This window comes from Amblyomma americanum, chromosome 9 (genome assembly GCF_052857255.1).
Source record: "Amblyomma americanum isolate KBUSLIRL-KWMA chromosome 9, ASM5285725v1, whole genome shotgun sequence".
Classification (NCBI taxonomy): Eukaryota; Metazoa; Arthropoda; class Arachnida; order Ixodida; family Ixodidae; genus Amblyomma; species Amblyomma americanum.
Window position 1 is genome coordinate 19812154 of NC_135505.1, and position 18410 is coordinate 19830563.

The 18410-nt window shown below is 44.9% G+C and overlaps 1 protein-coding gene across 2 annotated transcripts in view; it reads left to right on the plus strand.

The window, feature by feature from the left end:
* Positions 1–565: 565 nt before the first annotated feature.
* LOC144105752 (sodium-coupled monocarboxylate transporter 2-like) overlaps positions 566–18410 on the plus strand; it is a 230096-nt gene continuing 212251 nt past the window's right edge. For both annotated transcript variants that reach the window (XM_077638865.1, XM_077638866.1), the window contains exon 1: positions 566–753. In XM_077638865.1, the coding sequence (XP_077494991.1) occupies positions 621–753 (133 nt within the window). In that variant the 5' untranslated portion in view covers positions 566–620. The remainder of the gene's footprint in view (positions 754–18410) is intronic.

Consider the following 18410-nt stretch of genomic DNA (forward strand, 5'->3'; position numbering starts at 1 on the left):
ACTACAATGCGCAGCGCCGCGCCTGAGAAGCATTCGGACGTAGTCTTGAAGGGCAATACATTTCGAATGGCAAGAAAGCTTTCTTGAAAGAAGAATTCAGACCGCATTGAAGGCAAACCCAGCATTCGCAGTGGCATTCGGCCGCGCACGGAAATGGATGGGCGAAGGCACCCTAGTCTGCAACGATCCTCATTATGACGTCATCACTGAACTTTCCCGCAGAGCACAAAGCTGTGAGTAGCAGCCTGCATATCATATCGGCTTTAGTGGGCGATTGCGCCACCCTTTTAAACGCTAGAGCAAAAAATTCCTCGAGCTTTACTCCCAAGCTTCCACATTACAATCTTTAAATATCGTCGCATTCTAAGAACAAAAAGAAAAATTTCCGATTCCCTTTAAGGCTCATGAGAATCATGGTATGGCCTTCTGCCGCTTGTTGCCGCTTGCACGCTACATGTGCACCTTTCCCACCTAGTACACGATTTGCGAAATTGAAGCAACACAGATAATGAAGACCGCGCGCCTGTCGCACTGTGCGCGACGTTATCTGCCTGTCACGCGCATCCGTGCGAAAGCATAAATTTTTCCAGTGCCAAGATGACACTCCGAACAGGCGTGAAATGTGTCCGCCAGGGATGCGCACATCTGCCGATCGCGTCGTCTGTTTCCGGCCAGTCTCCAGGATGGACCCCCCTCCGAACTTCCGCGTCGCCGACTGGGCTGTGTTCGCCGGTCTTACAGCCTCCAGCCTCGGTGAGTGCCCGTCAATGGCGTCCGATTGCACGAAAGCACGCGATGCACTGCGATTTTCGCCTCACGGAAGCCGATAGCGCGTTTTGTTTGGTGTACATCCACGTTCAAAATCTTAGGGGGTGCCACACCCATTTTCCCTGCCGCCCGGTGACGCTCGGCCCACTAGTGCTGAGATTAGCACTAGGTGCCCACGTCAAAACCACAAATTATACAGTGCAGGGGGATGTGGCCTGGACGTCGTTCGATGTTCGGGAACGCCAGCGTAAACTATATTATAAAGAGTACCTGAGGAAATTGGCGAGTAACAGGTGAGCACGTAAAGTATTTAAGTACTCGTACAGAAAGGGCATTGACTGATGCTTACTGATTAGTTTTCTATTCCTCGTCCACCAGGAATAGAAAACTAATCAGTAAGCATCAGTGCAGGAAAGCAGGGCGGAGAAATGAAGACATTTAAACGACAAAAAAAAATACCTTGAAAGAAAGAAGCGGATTAATTCAATGAAAAAATGCAGACTCTAGACCTCTATAGAAAATGGAAACTGCGATTCGCCACCTCCATCATCAGCCCCACTACGCCGAATGAAGGACAAAGGCGTTTTCCTATCTCGCCAGTTAACCCTATCCCGGGCTAGCCACGGCTATCTATCCTCGCAAGCTTCTGAATCTCATCCGTCATCCCAACTTTCTGCTGCCTCCTGCTACGCTTGCCTTCTCCTGGGATCCAGTCCGCTACCCTTAACGACTACAGGTTATCAACACAAATAAGGAAGGAATCAGTCATCGATAATTCAAGTGGCAACTGCTTACTCTTTGAACCGAGATCAGGGTGTCTTGGAACTCAAAGCTAATTTTTTTTTATTCGCATTTCCTGCAGCGCCGTGAAGGCAAAATTGCAGGGTGATACAAACATACAATTTTCAGATTGATCTTACAGCATGCGACATGGGCACAACCTCTGGTACAAAAAAGTTATGTAAAATGAAAATGATTGTCAATGTGAGCAGCGCTGGTTTGTGTGTCTCATCTCCTACTTGGTCTGTGTGTGCTGTTGCGCTGTTGAACCACCACAAAGTAAGGAAATAGAGAAAGCGAAATATGAAGAGCGGGAAAGAGTATCCAAGTACATAAAGAACATCAAAGGTCCGACAACATTGCACGAAACTTTGCCTCGAACTGGCATTTCATCACAGAGAGAAGCAGCTTGTTCCATTCATTGATGGCATGTGGAAAAAAAGCGTTTGCAGGCATCAGTACGACACGTCATTTCACGTATCTTCCATTCGTGGTCGCATCTTCTTGATACAAAATGTGGTAAGAGCAAATAAGTTTTCAGAGTTAATGGCAGTTTTATTGCAGTAAATCTGGTAGAGAAGTTCTAACGCTCAAACGGCTTTTTTCCACTGAGTCCCAGTTCAACCCCTCCTTCATGCAGCTACTACGGACATTAAAAGAATATTTGTTTGTGACAAATCGCGCTGCACTATTTTGTACACGCTCCAGCATAGCACAATGGGTCCTGATTTGAGGATCGCGGACTGCGCAGGCGTACTCCATAATAGCTCTGGTGTTTGTGAAATACAAAATTTCCTTAACCTTCTGAGGAGCATCTCAGAGATTCCTCTTTAAGAAGTTCAACATCCTTGATGCCTTTGGCGATATATATTCGATTTATTTTTTTCCAAGTCAGATCAGCAGAAAAATAAACACCAAGATATTTATCATCTGTTATTTTAGTTTCGTTCTTTAAAAGGTAGTCAGACAAAATTGGAGTAAGCCGGCACGTAAAAGAAACACAGTAACGTTTTGCAGTATTCAAACACATCGTTCATTTAACGCACAAGAGTTGAATGCTGTCCAAGGTTTGCTGAAGATTATCTGAGTCACACGGCGCTTTAATAGAACGATACAAAACACAGTCGTCTGCGTATAGCCTCACCTGGCAAGTCACACTTTCCACTAAGTCACTGAAATATATTAAGAACAGTAAAGGCCCCAACAGGGAACCCTGCAGGACAACAGAAGTGACCGCTGCAGTGTTTGATAAGCACCCATTTACTAAGACGCGTCGCTTGCGCCCTTGCAGGTAATCTTCAATCCATTCAAACAATTTGCTTTGTATGCCAAGAAACGATACTTTATGGAGTAAAAGGACATGGGAAACTGTGTCGAAGGCCTTTTAAAATCTAAAAATATGCAGTCTACCTGCTCCCGGCAGTCAAAGGCAGAGAAAATTTCGACTGAATTTGGTTAATTGGGTTATACATGAGCGGCCAGACCTGAAACCATGTTGGGAGTCGGCGAGGAACTTATTTCTCTCTAGGTGTTTCATCACGGAACTGTAAATTATGTGCTGCATTAATTTGCGACAAATACAAGTAAGGAAGATAGGCGTGTAGTTAGCGACACTGTTCTTTGAGCTACCTTTGTGAATATGAACTACATTATCCATTTTCAACTCATCAGGAAGAGAGCTGGCTTCAAGCGATTTGTTTAACAAAATCACTAAATAGTGAGCAATCACATCAGAGCAGGCCCGCAGGACATACGAAGGAAGACCGTCGGGGCCACCTGCAGAACCAGCTTTAATATCTTAAAGTAATTTTGCTACACCATTGTGCGTAATAACCAGGTCACTAGTATCACTGGTTAGTACCTCAGACACTGGAGGGAGATTGGCAGAATAAGGCGGAGTGAAAACAGACTGGAAATAAGTGTTAAATGAACAGGCATTCTTATAATCATCATCCACCAGTAAACCGTTATAATCTACTAAGTCTGGGATTTTTACTGGCTCTCTTCCATTCTATTTTAAAAACTTCCATATTTCTTTAGAAATAGTTTGCAGCTTATCCCCCAAAGCATAAATAAAAATCGTCACTCCTGGCTACCTTAATCTTAGTTTTTATTTCATTGCAAAGATGCTTTAAAGAGTCATAGACTGAACGATCATAGCTTCTTTTGTACCTGCATAGGAGGCGGTGTCTTTTTTTATAAGCAAACGAGTCTCGCGAGTCATCTATGGCTTATCAGCTCGCCTTTTACAAGACATATCTTTACTAGGGATATACTGAGCAATTAATTTTTCAAGTATATGTTTAAACATCAACCACAGCCCATTACAATTTAAATTTTCACTGGACGCAGTGAATTCAGGTAAGAAAGAATAAAGCTCAGTGCAGATGGAAGTATAATCACGCTTTTCATAGAAATAAACCCTTCTGGTTCCCACATGTGCTATTCCAGAGCTAAAAGGCATAAGCTGTGCAAAAACGCAGTCATGGTCACTTATTCCCGGAACGACCATTACGTCACTAAAGATGGACGGCATGTTAATAAAAATTAAGTCGAGGATAGAAGCACCGTTACTTCCTTGTCTTGTTGGTTCTGCAACAGACTTATCCAGGTCGTTAGCTAAAATAAACTCAGAAAAGCCTACTGATAAAGCACTCGAGTCTGTCATATTGCATTTATTATTGTCCCACTCGACAGGGCGCATATTAAAATCACCACCTAAAACAAAATCTTGGTAGAGCGGAGATAAACATTTTGATACGTATTTAAAAACGTCAGGATTAGTACATGCAGGAGAACAGTAGAACAAGCCGACAGCTAAGTGACGACCATTATCTAACTGCACAATGCAACAAACTGATTCGCCACACTCCAGAGGCGAGGACGAAGCAGAAGATCGTAAGCAAGCATCGAAGAGCAGGAACACACTCCCTTCCTGGGTATTCCTGTCATTCGACATATTAAACCAGTTGAGAAAACTTCAATGTCCAGAATAGAATCATGAAGCCAAGATTCTGTGCCAATGACGATATGTGGCCGAACGGCAGAGACTAGACCTGCAAAGTCATCTACTTTATTTTTAATGCTTCGGCAGTTTACAACAAGAACGGTCAAGGGCTGCAGTTCAGTTACAGAACAGTCATGCCGGCCCCTAGGAGAAAGGCTCCGGCTAGTCCTGTGTCTTGTTTCTAACAATTTTTTATTAGTCTTGATAACTTGGTCATAAAAGAAACATTTCCCACCTACTGTCAGTTTGTCACAGCGTAGCTTAAAAGGCTTTTCCAAGGCACGGGCATACTGTAAAAGCTTCGGGCGCGCATGTCTCACTGTAAATGTGAAGTCCTCGCGAATAGCAAAGAAGGTTCCCTTTAGCCTTGGGTCGCATGCAAGTAATCGCTCCCTATCTTTGTAGGTAGAAAATTTAACCACAGTTGTACGGTTCCTATCACTTTTGTAGTGACCCAACCGACGCGCGAACTGAATGCTGTTGAAGCAAACAAGCTCACCAAGGCTTGACTCGAAAAAAGACCTTGCTTTTTCCTTCGATTCAATCCAGCTCTCATTCAGCGAATCAGGTGATCCAAAAAGTACCAGATTGTTGCTGCGTAATTGATTAGCAGCATCATCTAATGACGACCTCACCTCGAGGGTGAGATAATGAACTGTACAAGACTCGAAAAGGTGATTAGGGTTATTATGACTCAATGAGTGTTCCAGCACAGCAAATCTGCCCGCCAGCTCATTCAGTGAAGCCGTAACCACACAATGCTGTTCTTGCACAGCCTTTACTTCGCGTAAAAATTGTTCCTCAACGTTTTCTAACCGCGTAACAATTTCGTAAAGCCCGTCGATACTAGTATGCGTTGGAGCCTTGCTATCTAGACCGGGGTTTCGCTCAGTATCGCCGGAAAGTAACAGTAACAACTGGGCAGCAGATTTTCCAGAAAAGCTAGTGAGATTACATTAACGCTGCTTAACAGATAGTATACACTCAAACACAGCGTCGGAGCACTTAACCGCAATAAGAAACGGATTAGAAGTGCGATATGCCTCAGCGAAGGGCAGATAACCGACCTGTACAAAAAAAGGAGGTTGAGCCCATGTCGGAAGCGATGTCGCGCCCCCGCTGACGCTCGAAAAAGTGGCTGTTAAACAGGCTCGCTCTGTCCCTTGCGTCACTGTTGGAGCCGGGTAGCCAGACGAGGTAATTTGTACCGGTGACGTTCAGCGGCAAGCGGTGCATATTCTTAAACGAAGCGGGCAGAACGGTGAATAATCCAGAAATGTGGCTGATGCCCAATTCGGTATGCGTTGGGTCGTCAAATGGAAGGGTGCCGTCCAGAAACGGGATCGTGGCAGAAAGGCAGGCCAGACTTTGTACAAAAAAGGAGGTTGAGCCCATGTCGGAAGCGATGTCGCGCCAAGAGGATGACACATCTACTGTGTGCTGTCAATCCGTAGAAACAACATATTTTACTAGGATATTGCAATACCCACAAGTATGCCGAAACAGGTAGAGTCGCTCTCAATGACCCTCTGTGGTTTAGAGATAACCGTAATGAGCATGACTCAGCGGTAGACGCTGGCAAAAAGCAACTGTAAGCTTGATGGCTCGGAAGTAGGGCGCTGACGTAAGGATACAAGTTCTGGATTAAAAATTGATCACGCGTAAATATTAATGAAATAGTTATGAAAAAAATTGCGAATTCAAAGATATGTTATGGTTAAGTTTGACCAACAGTTACAGAAATAAAAGGAAAGGTACACCGAGCATGATGGCACTTGCCGCCACGCCGTTTCAAAAGGCGCGCTCCTAACATCCATACATCCATCGCACCTTCTGACGCCGTATAGGTAATTAAAAGCTTTCTTTAAGAAGCAATAGAGCTAAGCACTAAGAACAAGGGTTTGACGGAAATCCATCTGGTCAGGAATGTTCAAAGTGGGAAATTGTTGAGCGCAGACCAATCTTGTTAAAATAAAAATAAAAGACGTTTCGGCCTCGCGGCGGGGCGCTACTTCAGGATCAGTATTCTTCAAGTCGCAACCTATGGCCAACTTCAACATGGCGACCTCTCCCATACCTGATATAATATGATTAAATCTGTTCAGCTGAAATGGGAATCGTTTGAGCTGTGGTTACGGTTGATTCCATAATCGTTGAGAACTCAGCTGTAAATTTAATTTTTGTTGCTTGCGTTTAGTCGCAGTTAGGTAACTTTATATTAGGTAATATCAGTCAAGAACATAATGACTTTTTAGTGACTCGTGAAAAATCGGCTGCAAACTGAATTTGTTGCTATAGTTATGATCTATTAACTTTTGTTTGGCTCATGTCAATCGAAAACATTTTGACTTTTTAATGACACAGTGAGATATCGGCGGTAAATTGATTTTCGTTGCTTGAGTTAATATCAATTGCACTCAATTAACTTTATATTGGGGGATAACAGTCAAGAACATACTGACTTTTTGTAGATAAAACTCATTAGGATCTGAGTATAAATAGACTTTCTATAGGCTCTATAAGTACTTCATAAGCAGTTAATTCTCAGTGTGCATTTTTGTAAGGTTTGTTCACAATGAAGAGATGGAATTGAAAGTGGCTTCATCATGTGATGTAAGCAGCGAGTGCATATCGGGGGTAGATGACTTCGTTGCGATTGACCGTGTGTGCCGTCGGCTGAACAGCAAGTTATTCGAAATAAGGCCTATCGTCCTGTTCTTTTCTGATTATCATTGAGCCATCCCAGTCGATGTTGTGGCATGTCCAGCCAGCGCGTTTGCTGCAACGCGCTTCTTGTTGACATCATTGTTGTGCTGTTGTAATCTTTTCTTTAAATCGCCCGTTTCGCCGTTATACACATGCTCACAATCAGCGCAAGGAATGCTGTACACGGGGCCCGGGAACTTTTTCTTCGATAGCTTGTCTTTCACCGTCGCCATCTGCATGTCTAGGCTTGCGCGTAGGGACATGTGCGACGTCGACTTCGTGTGACCAAAAAATGCGGGGCAAGGTTGCTCTTACGCCGGGACATAAGGTATCGGAATTCTTTTTTTTTTCCTGTCGCTGGGGTTCTTGTGGCGCGAGATGAGCTAGGCAATTTTCGATAGTCACGGTAAACGAACTGGAATAGTCCGAAGATAGGTCACTGCGTGTGATAACAAAATAAGCAGCTCGGTCCTCCGGAATTGAGCAGTTTTTCTGCAAGCCGTACAAGTAACGCAACCACGAACCTCCTCTGACATTGTGTTTTTTTTTTTGCGCCATCTGAAGAATTTGAAGTACGGGCATGTTTATGAGCTTACGCAACTACAGTTCCCCAGATATTAAGACGAACGCCTTTAATGGCTCATGCTCGCGTCCGTTCGTCTGTCCGTCCGTCTATTACGCTTTTAAAATCTATAAAAAATATATTTCTGCACGATGCGAAACACTATCCTTCCGTTCCGCAGCCTAGCGTGCTAACGCCTACGCTACTTCCTGCCAACGCATATATAGTTATCCTTGTGTACGACGCTGGACAGTGTTTGCAGAAAGGCGTCGAATCAGACGGATGCCTCCCAAACGCCCTCCAGTGTCTCCAGCATTTAAGATTCTGAAACAATTGTGTACTTAATTATAACCTTAACCACACATCAGTAACACAAGCAGCAACACCGCGCTAAAGGCTTTTGCCTCACCACACTATTGGTCAACAAAGTGCCCCCTTTAATTTTTTGATAACGCACAGAAGATGGTAGTAAAATACGTCTTGCCCTCCATGCCTTCTACTCTGGTTCATAGTTTCAATTTATCATTGGTATCCGGCAAATTCTCGGACGTCATGTGTATGCGCGAGCGTCTGGAGCGATAAAGGTGGCGACGAGAACTTCGCGTCGAATTATCGACTGATTTCCGTACTCCCCGCATCTTTCAAGAGTTCGGAAAAGCTCATCTTTGTTCGTATTACAAACTTCTTTGAAAAGAATGCTATTTCCGCCGCGGTGGCTGAGTGATTATGGCGCTCGGCTGCTGGCCCGAAAGAAGCGGGTTCGATTGGCCTGAAAGAAGCGGGTTCGATCCCGGCCGCGGCGGTCGAATTTCGATGGAGGCGAAATTCTAGAGGCCCGTGTACTGTGCGATGTCAGTGCACGTTAAAGAACCCCAGGTGGTCGAAATTTCCGGAGCCCTTCACTACGGCGTCCCTGATAGCCTGAGTCGCTTTGGGACGTTAAACCCCCATAAACCAAAACCAAACCGAAAAGAATGCTGTTTTAAAAGAGTCACAACTCTGTTTTAGGAGAGGTCGGTCCACTTTCGCAGCCCTGATAGTGGTTCAGAAAATATCTTGCAGAACATGGACAATAATCTAACAGTTGGCATCAATTTCGACTTTAGTAAACTGCTCGACTGCATAGATCAGGATTTTCTTATCGATAAACTTACTTCATGCGGCCTTCACGGGACGCCTTTAACTTTAATTCCAGTTTATCTAAAGAACAAAAGTCACTGTGTAATCACTATCCATTAACAAAAGTCGGCTTTTTTCACCAATCGCGTGTGGTGTGTGACAGGGACGTATTTTAGGACCTGTAAAAGGGTAATTAAAGGGTAATTACTTTTTTTTCTTATTCTCAAATGCTACAATTGTACTACCTATGCACTAGCTTTTAAGAGATTTTTTTTTTCTCAGGTTTGTTCTGTATGCTCTGTGTACCTGTTAATTCTTCTGTTTGGTTTTATAACTGCTGTTCTTTCAAATCTTTGAAGTATTTTCAATCATGCATACTTACACTGCGTCTCGTACCTATACATTTCACGGAAATTGTCTTTAACCAATTTTAGTGATGTATAAAATATCCATCAAAACCTGTGTGTGTGTGTGTGTGTGTGTGTGTGTGTGTGTGTGTGTGTGTGTGTGTGTGTGTGTGTGTGTGTGTGTGTGTGTGTGTGTGTGTGTGTGTGTGTGTGTGTGTGTGTGTGTGTGTGTGTGTGTGTGTGTGTGTGTGTGTGTGTGTGTGTGTGTGTGTGTGTGTGTGTGTGTGTGTGTGTGTGTGTGTGTGTGTGTGTGTGTGTGTGTGTGTGTGTGTGTGTGTGTGTGTGTGTGTGTGTGTGTGTGTGTGTGTGTGTGTGTGTGTGTGTGTGTGTGTGTGTGTGTGTGTGTGTGTGTGTGTGTGTGTGTGTGTGTGTGTGTGTGTGTGTGTGTGTGTGTGTGTGTGTGTGTGTGTGTGTGTGTGTGTGTGTGTGTGTGTGTGTGTGTGTGTGTGTGTGTGTGTGTGTGTGTGTGTGTGTGTGTGTGTGTGTGTGTGTGTGTGTGTGTGTGTGTGTGTGTGTGTGTGTGTGTGTGTGTGTGTGTGTGTGTGTGTGTGTGTGTGTGTGTGTGTGTGTGTGTGTGTGTGTGTGTGTGTGTGTGTGTGTGTGTGTGTGTGTGTGTGTGTGTGTGTGTGTGTGTGTGTGTGTGTGTGTGTGTGTGTGTGTGTGTGTGTGTGTGTGTGTGTGTGTGTGTGTGTGTGTGTGTGTGTGTGTGTGTGTGTGTGTGTGTGTGTGTGTGTGTGTGTGTGTGTGTGTGTGTGTGTGTGTGTGTGTGTGTGTGTGTGTGTGTGTGTGTGTGTGTGTGTGTGTGTGTGTGTGTGTGTGTGTGTGTGTGTGTGTGTGTGTGTGTGTGTGTGTGTGTGTGTGTGTGTGTGTGTGTGTGTGTGTGTGTGTGTGTGTGTGTGTGTGTGTGTGTGTGTGTGTGTGTGTGTGTGTGTGTGTGTGTGTGTGTGTGTGTGTGTGTGTGTGTGTGTGTGTGTGTGTGTGTGTGTGTGTGTGTGTGTGTGTGTGTGTGTGTGTGTGTGTGTGTGTGTGTGTGTGTGTGTGTGTGTGTGTGTGTGTGTGTGTGTGTGTGTGTGTGTGTGTGTGTGTGTGTGTGTGTGTGTGTGTGTGTGTGTGTGTGTGTGTGTGTGTGTGTGTGTGTGTGTGTGTGTGTGTGTGTGTGTGTGTGTGTGTGTGTGTGTGTGTGTGTGTGTGTGTGTGTGTGTGTGTGTGTGTGTGTGTGTGTGTGTGTGTGTGTGTGTGTGTGTGTGTGTGTGTGTGTGTGTGTGTGTGTGTGTGTGTGTGTGTGTGTGTGTGTGTGTGTGTGTGTGTGTGTGTGTGTGTGTGTGTGTGTGTGTGTGTGTGTGTGTGTGTGTGTGTGTGTGTGTGTGTGTGTGTGTGTGTGTGTGTGTGTGTGTGTGTGTGTGTGTGTGTGTGTGTGTGTGTGTGTGTGTGTGTGTGTGTGTGTGTGTGTGTGTGTGTGTGTGTGTGTGTGTGTGTGTGTGTGTGTGCGCGCGCGCGCGCGCGCGCGTGCCACTGTTGCCTATGCAAACAAGGGGGGTGGGAGCCTGGCAAGTTGCTGCTCGGCAGCTTTTTCTTCCATCTCCCCGTGTTTTGTACAAACATGAAAATAAACCGTATTCGTATCCGTAATGCGGGCATCAAAGAACTTTTAATGCCTACACCTTTGTTCAGGTTGTGGTATATGGCGATGATAGCAGGCAGCTTATTTGTGACAGTAGAATAGATCAGTTCATAGTAAGGCGGAATTAACGACAATACAAAACTTTCATCGCGGTAGAAAGCAAGCTCTATACGGATTAACAATAAAGAACTAAGCCAGTACTGCTACTGGGATATTCTCGCGTTGTTGTGTTATGCTTCCTAGAAGGGCTAAACTCGAAATATGTCATGCCTTGATTCTTACACATCTAAATTATTGAACGTAAGTCTGAGCTATAAGCACAAAAACTGGACCATATTATGCATTACTGGTATGGGGAACCACAACACAAACGAACAAAATAAAATAGTTCTACTGCAAATAAAAGCTGTACGCACTGAAGCAAACATACGCAGTAAAGAGCACAAGAGAGTATTTACTGATATGAAGCCTTCTTTTCGTTGAACTGAAAAGAAAAAGGTTGCAAGTCATGTACATGTGTTCGTTAGAGCAAACAGACAAAACATTGAAGACACTCTTTTAGCGCACTCTAGTTAAAGTCTTCGTCACGTGGAATACAACTTCCCGAATATTCGAAGCAACAATGGCTTTCAGACACCGACATACATCCTATCTAGCCTGTTACATACCTATCCACAAGTGCCGCCGTGGTGGCTCAGTGCTCGGCTGCTGAGCCAAAAGATGAGGTTTCGATCACAGCCGCTGCGGTCGAATTTCGATGGAGGCGAAACTCTAGAGACCAGCCTACTGTGCGATGTAAGCGCACGTTGTGAACCCCAGGTGGTCGAAATTTCCGGAGCCCTTCAATACGGTGTCCCTCATAGTCTGAGTCGCTTTGGGACGTTAAACCACCATAAACCATAAATCAACCAACCTATCCGAAAACCTTCGATTTAGCCCTTCAAAACTGTAGCGATCCGAAGTTTAAAAAGCACATGGTCAGCATACATCTAGAAACCTAAGCCCAACATTTCACCCGCACTTTCTCAGTTTCATATTTCCTTTCTCAATATTGTTTTGTCCATCATACGTGTGTCCCTTTGATGCGTTGTATTCATAGGACTATCCCTTCTGTGTATTTTATTTTTATCACATTAATAGGCTGTTATTTCCTCTACATTTTATTGCCCAGAGATATGTATTATACATAGCCTGTTTTCCATTGTATACTTTCCTGCATATTTCATATCGTGTATCTTTTGTATTGTATTGCATATTGCATATCTCCGTGCGACGCTTTTTGCATTAATTTTATAAACAGCAGCTTTACTGGGTGGGTAGGCCTTCGTCACGTGTTCATACACCTTTTGTCTGCTCTCCCTCGGTTTGTCAATTGTCAATGCAAAGAATCTCTTGAATAAAGCCACTGAACTCGAACACATTATAATGATTTATTAGATAGACGTCATTGCCGTTACAGAAACGCGACCGAGTCCTGAAATTCCTGATGGTTAGATTATACCGACTGATAGCGAGAGTATACCGCCTACTAGAACCGACCAGGCACTCCCTCCTCAGAACAGGATTCGCCCACCCTGGTGTAGCACTTGGCAACAACGTGCTATATAAAGAAACCCCAGTGGCTACGGAGGAACTGCAGAGGCGGCGGTCAGACCTGTGACGCAGCGGAGGGTGCTAAGAATCTCTGGCTCCGGACAGGCCGCCATTGGAATCGGAACCTCTAACGCTAGAGCCTTATGCAGTGAGGCAAGTCTGGCAGTGCTGTTACAGGAACTAGAAGCTATTAAATCGGATGCCATAAGGCTTAGTGAGGTAAAGACAGATTAATCATATGAAGTGTTAAGGGCTGGTTCGTTCTATGCTATCGTGGTTTAGCGGATAGAGGAGAACGAGGTGTAGGATTCCTCATGACTCAGGATGGGGCTGGAAACGTAGAGGAATTCCACAGTATTAACGAAAGAGTGACTGCTAGCGTAATAAGGCTTAATAATAGACACAAACTGAAGGTGGTGCAAGCATACTTCCCTTGATGACCAGACTATTGAAAGCATTTATGATGACGTGGAATCGGCAATGAGCAAAGTAAAAATGCAGTGACTGCTGGGCGACTTCAACGCCTACGTAAGGAAAAATCAGGCTAGAGACAGCCGGGGGGAATATTAGTAGAGTTAGCAGAGAGGAATAATTTACGGATCATTAATACCTTCTTCCGCAAATGAGAAAACAGGAAATAGACGTGGAAGAACCCCAATGGTGACACTAAAAATGAGACTTCATAATATGCGCTCACCCTGGCATCGTGCAGCATGTAAAGGTCCTCGGTGAGGTGCGCTGTAGTGACCATAGGACAGTAAGTTCTCGAATAAGCCTAGACTGGAAGAACGAACGGAAGAAACTAGTGAAGCGGATGCCTATTAACGGGGAGCAGTTAGAGGAAAAGTATTGGAATTCAGAATATCGTTGCAGAACAGATATTCTGTTTTAACTGACGTCGAAGACCGTAATGTTGAAGACTGATATTCAACAAAAGACTTTTCTTATACCTTGTTCTTGGCGCATTATGGCCTCAGTTGCCTACGTGCCATAAAACACAACACAACGCACACAACACACACATAGGACCTCCTACGAGTAATATGTATTGATATTGCCGCGAATATGTGCAGTGTTTGTTCGTTTTTCAAATCTGCCGCAACACCACTTTGTCGCTTTGTTTGCGACGCAAGACGCGACTAGATTTATTTCGATTGATCGCAGCCAGGCAGAGCTCATTCTACGTTGTTCCGGAATGTTCTAGTAACTTTGCGCTCTCAATCTCGAAAGTTCGCTATCAGCTTTAAATTGAGCACGGCCGACAGCGGCGGGCATTCTGTGCGAAAGCCGCCAAGCACTCTTGTAACTTCGCCGCCGCAGAGTGATTCAGTCCAGTTTGGGCGCAAGTCAGCCCAATAAACAGTTTTCTGTTAGAAGACCCTTTTGTCCGTCTTCATCGCTGCTTCGACTGCCGTCACCACTACGTGACATCTGGTGGAAGTGCGGGGTAGTGTTCCATGTTCCGGACGCCCCCTTCAAGTCGTGAAGCCAGCCCTCCGCGCTTCGCACCCGAGGACGAGGCAGCAGCTCAACGAGCCAGCCGACGTCTCTAGGGAGAGGCGCCTGAGTTCAGGAAACTGCCGGACCGCACCAGACAGCGAAAAGACGCTGCTACGAGCACCGCAACCTCGCCGATGATGTCGACACCGATCATCAAATTAAACAGATACCATCATCTGCAGAAAATATCGTTAGCAATTCTTTTGGCAGTCGGACTAAACCGCCACCTGATATTCGCCAACTGCGTGTGATATCTTTGAATGCCAGAAGCATTGTTAATAAAACAGACAGCCTTGAGGTAGTGCTCTTCTCTTATGATCCCCATGTACTGGTGATAAGCGAGACATGGTTACACAGTGGTATTTTTTATGAAGAAATTGTGCCACCGGGCTACGTCATTTACAGAATTGATCGCGGTTCACGTGGTGGTGGGGTTGCTGTGATTGCTAGGTGTGAAGTGAACGTAACGCTCCTTCACCAAATTGATCAGCATGAACGCTTGTTTTTGCGCCTAGTAACGCATGGCTTCACCTTTTACCTTTGCGCTGTGTATCGTCCACCTGATGTAACGGATTCTTTTATGTCTAGTCTTTTCGATCATTTAATACATTACCAGAATCGGAATCTTATCCTTACCGGTGACTTCAATCTTCCTGCCATCGACTGGGACAAACCATCGTATGGCCTATGTGCCTCATGTGCTATTGTTTTAGATCTGATGTTTTCTTTAAACCTTAAGCAAGCTGTTCGTGAATGCACCCGACAGTCATCTGTACTAGACCTATTCTTTGTTAGCCAAACCTTTTTTGATGGAGTGCTTGACGTTGAACCGGGAATATCAGATCATTGTATTTTATACTTTTGTTGTGTTTCGCCTGGTGCTTCGGGGGTGCGTCAGGCTAAAATGATAAAGGACTTCGTTCGTGCTAATGATAATGCAGTCATCGACGGCTTACAGTCGCTGTTAAGCAGCTCCTCCGGGAATGACGTTCATAGTTTGTGGCATCACTTTAAGAATGCAGTGCAGTACTGTACCGAACATTTTATTCCACTTAGAAAAGTTCATATCAACCGTCGCAATCCTTGGATAAGTCGAGAACTTCTTCAACTGAAACGCAAAGTGAAGCGATTTAGGAAGAAAAAGATATCTTCATTACAACAGTTCCAACTACTTAAACAGAAACTTGCCTGAAAGTTAGAATCAGCAAAGTTTCATTATTTTGAAATGACGCTCCCCGAATTCATCAGAAGCAATCCCCAAAAGTTTTGGAAATTTTTAGGTCGAAAGAATGAGCAGTTGAGTAAGGTTCGAATTAATGACGACATTGTGACCGACTGCACAGTGATTGCAGAAGGTTTTAACTCTTACTTTCAAAGCGTATTTCTGACGGAGAGGGCAACCACAGCTAGAATTCGAGGTGATGATCTTGGTAACGTACCGGCTATTTCTGTGAATGGTGTTCTGTCGATGCTGTGAAAACTTGATGATAATAAATGTTCTGGTCCTGATGGGCTTGCAAATGCTTTTCTTAAACGTTTTGCAACGCAATTATTCAAGTTTTTAACACAGATATTTCAATTCTCTTTAACTTCTGGTGATGTGCCGGAGGACTGGAAAATGGCCCGCGTTGTACCAATCCATAAAAAAGGAGATAAGCTAAGTATTTCTAACTACAGACCGATTTCAATTACTTCTTCTTGTTGTAAGTTAATAGAACACATAGTCTCTGGGTACCTTAATTCGTTTCTAGCTGAAAATAACATTTTATCCCCTTTGCAACATGGCTTCAGAAAGGGTATGTCCACCGTGACGCAGTTGGTTTCTACTGTTAATGAATTCCAAGTTGTTCTTGCTGAATCCGGGCAGGTTGATGTTCTTTTTTAAGACTTCCGCAAAGCTTTTGACACTGTTTCTCATGGCAAACTCATTTCTAAATTAGATAGTATAGGCATCCCTACTTATCTTGTCAACTGGATTCATGCTTATCTTAAACATAGGAAACAATACGTAGACGTTAATGGCTGCATATCTAACGATCTTCCAATTACTTCAGGCGTACCTCAAGGCAGCGTCTTAGGTCCACTGCTTTTCCTAATCTATATAATTGATCTGTCTGCTTCCATCCCCGGAAATGTCTCTTTAAAGCTTTTTGCAGATGATTGCATACTTTTTAAGACCATAAATAACCAGAACGATCACTACTTCTTGCAAAATGCGCTTATAGCTGTTCATCAGTGGTGTGTAAAATGGTATATGCAACTAAACCTTGATAAAACTATTATCTTACGCATTTCGCGCAAAAAGCATCTTAGTCCTTTCTCTTACATCCTGCAAAATCATGTAATCCTCGAGGTTACACAATATAAATATTTAGGCGTAACGTTAACTCATGACTTAACATGGACTTCACAGATTGCAGACATTTGCTCCTCGTCCTTTTCTAAGCTTTGTTACTTAAGGTGGAAGCTTAAAGATGCCCCAAGTAAAGTTAAACTCCTTGCATACTCAACATTCATTAGGTCCAAATTAGAGTACGCTTCGGTAATATGGGATCCATTCATAAAGAAAGACATATACAAGAGAGAGATGGTGCAAAGGAAAGAGGTTAGGTTTATTTATAACAAATACAGGAGGTTAGACTCACCTACAACACAAATGAAAACCAACCATATTCCATTACTTGAAGTACGCAGAAAAATTTCTCGTCTGTTGTTTATGCATAACCTTTTAACACATAAACTAAACATACCCCGCCCTGAAATTCTCAAACAATTGTCGCGCCGAACACACCATTCACGAATTCATTTGCTAGAACCCATTTTTGCAAAGACTGACTCATTCAAGCACAGTTTTTTTCCACGAACTGCTTCCGACTGGAACTCTCTTCCCGAGGCCATTTTCCAGTCCTCAAATTTTAGTAAAGCTCTTGAGAAGCATTTTCTCGAGTAAATGAGCGTTGTATTTCGTTATTCTGCTCATTGTTTGTAACCCCATGTATTTTCTTAGTATTTGTCAATTTCAATGCCTTGTATAGCCCCTCCTGCATGGGCCAATCTATTGGCCTGCAGTATTATGAAATAAAATAAAAATACTGCAGCAGCCGCCGTCGCCGCCAACTTTCAGTGGATCCCTAGGCGAAGACCCTGAAGAATGGTTGGACCAATTTGAGCGCGTGGCGTCATTCAACAAGTGGGATAATGCGGCAGAAATTGGACACGTGTTCTTCTCATTGGATGGCTCCGCACGCACGTGGTACGAAAACTACGAGTCGTCCCTTACGACATGGGAGCTGTTCAAGAGAGAACTATTGAAGGTATTCACCAGTGTCGTGAGGAAAGAAAGAGCCGAACGACTCCTCGAGTCCAGGATCCAGCTTCCGAGTGAGCCCGTCCGCGGTCACGTCGAGGAGATGAAGCGATTATTTCGCCGCGCCGACCCCGAGATGACCAAGGAAAAGAAAGTTCAGTTTTTAATCCGCGGCGTGAAAGAACAACTCTTTGGCAATCTCATCCGCCAGCCGAAAAACAGTCGAGGAATTCATGCAAGAAGCCTGCACGATTGAGAAGACCCTCGACGTCCGAGCTCGGCAGTACAATCGCCCTTCCTCTGCCTGTATAATCCGATCGGACACGACGCTCACCACTAGCGACAGCTTGCGGGAAGTTATCCGCGAAATCGTCCGAGAGGAGCTGCCATCCTCCCCACAGCCACAAGCAGCGACTCTGATGGACGTGGTACGGGAAGAAGTGCAGCAGGCACTTGGCACTCCGGCGGCCACAGAACCCCAGGCCATGACCTACGCCGCTGCAGTAAGGACTGCTCAGCCTCAGCGACAACCCCCACGTCCTCCCCGAGATGAGCCAATTGTTCCACAACGCCGCCTCCCAACCCCCGCCAACCCAGCCTATAAGCGACGCTCAAGCCCCAGGAAATGCGACGCCTGGAGGACTTCCGACAACCGGCCATTGTGCTTCCATTGCGGTAAGGCCGGCCATATTCTTCGTCACTACCCGTACCGACATATCGGTCTTCGAGGATTTGCCGTTAACGCCCCACGACCACGCTTCGGCCAACGTCCTCAGGAAATCGATGAGTACCTGCGTCGAGAGGAGCACACGCCGAACCGCTTTTCGCGCTCACCATCGCCGTCAACCTCGCGCTTTGCGTCGCCACGCCGGTGCTACGCAGCCGCGGTACGAGGAAGGTCTCCCAGCCCCCGTAGGGGAAACTAAAGGCAGCAACCTCTGGAGGTGAGGTTGCTCACGAGCGAAACGCCGAAGATCCTCCACCGACCACGCCGCATGAAGAACCGACACCCGATGCACCGACACCGCACACGATGAGAA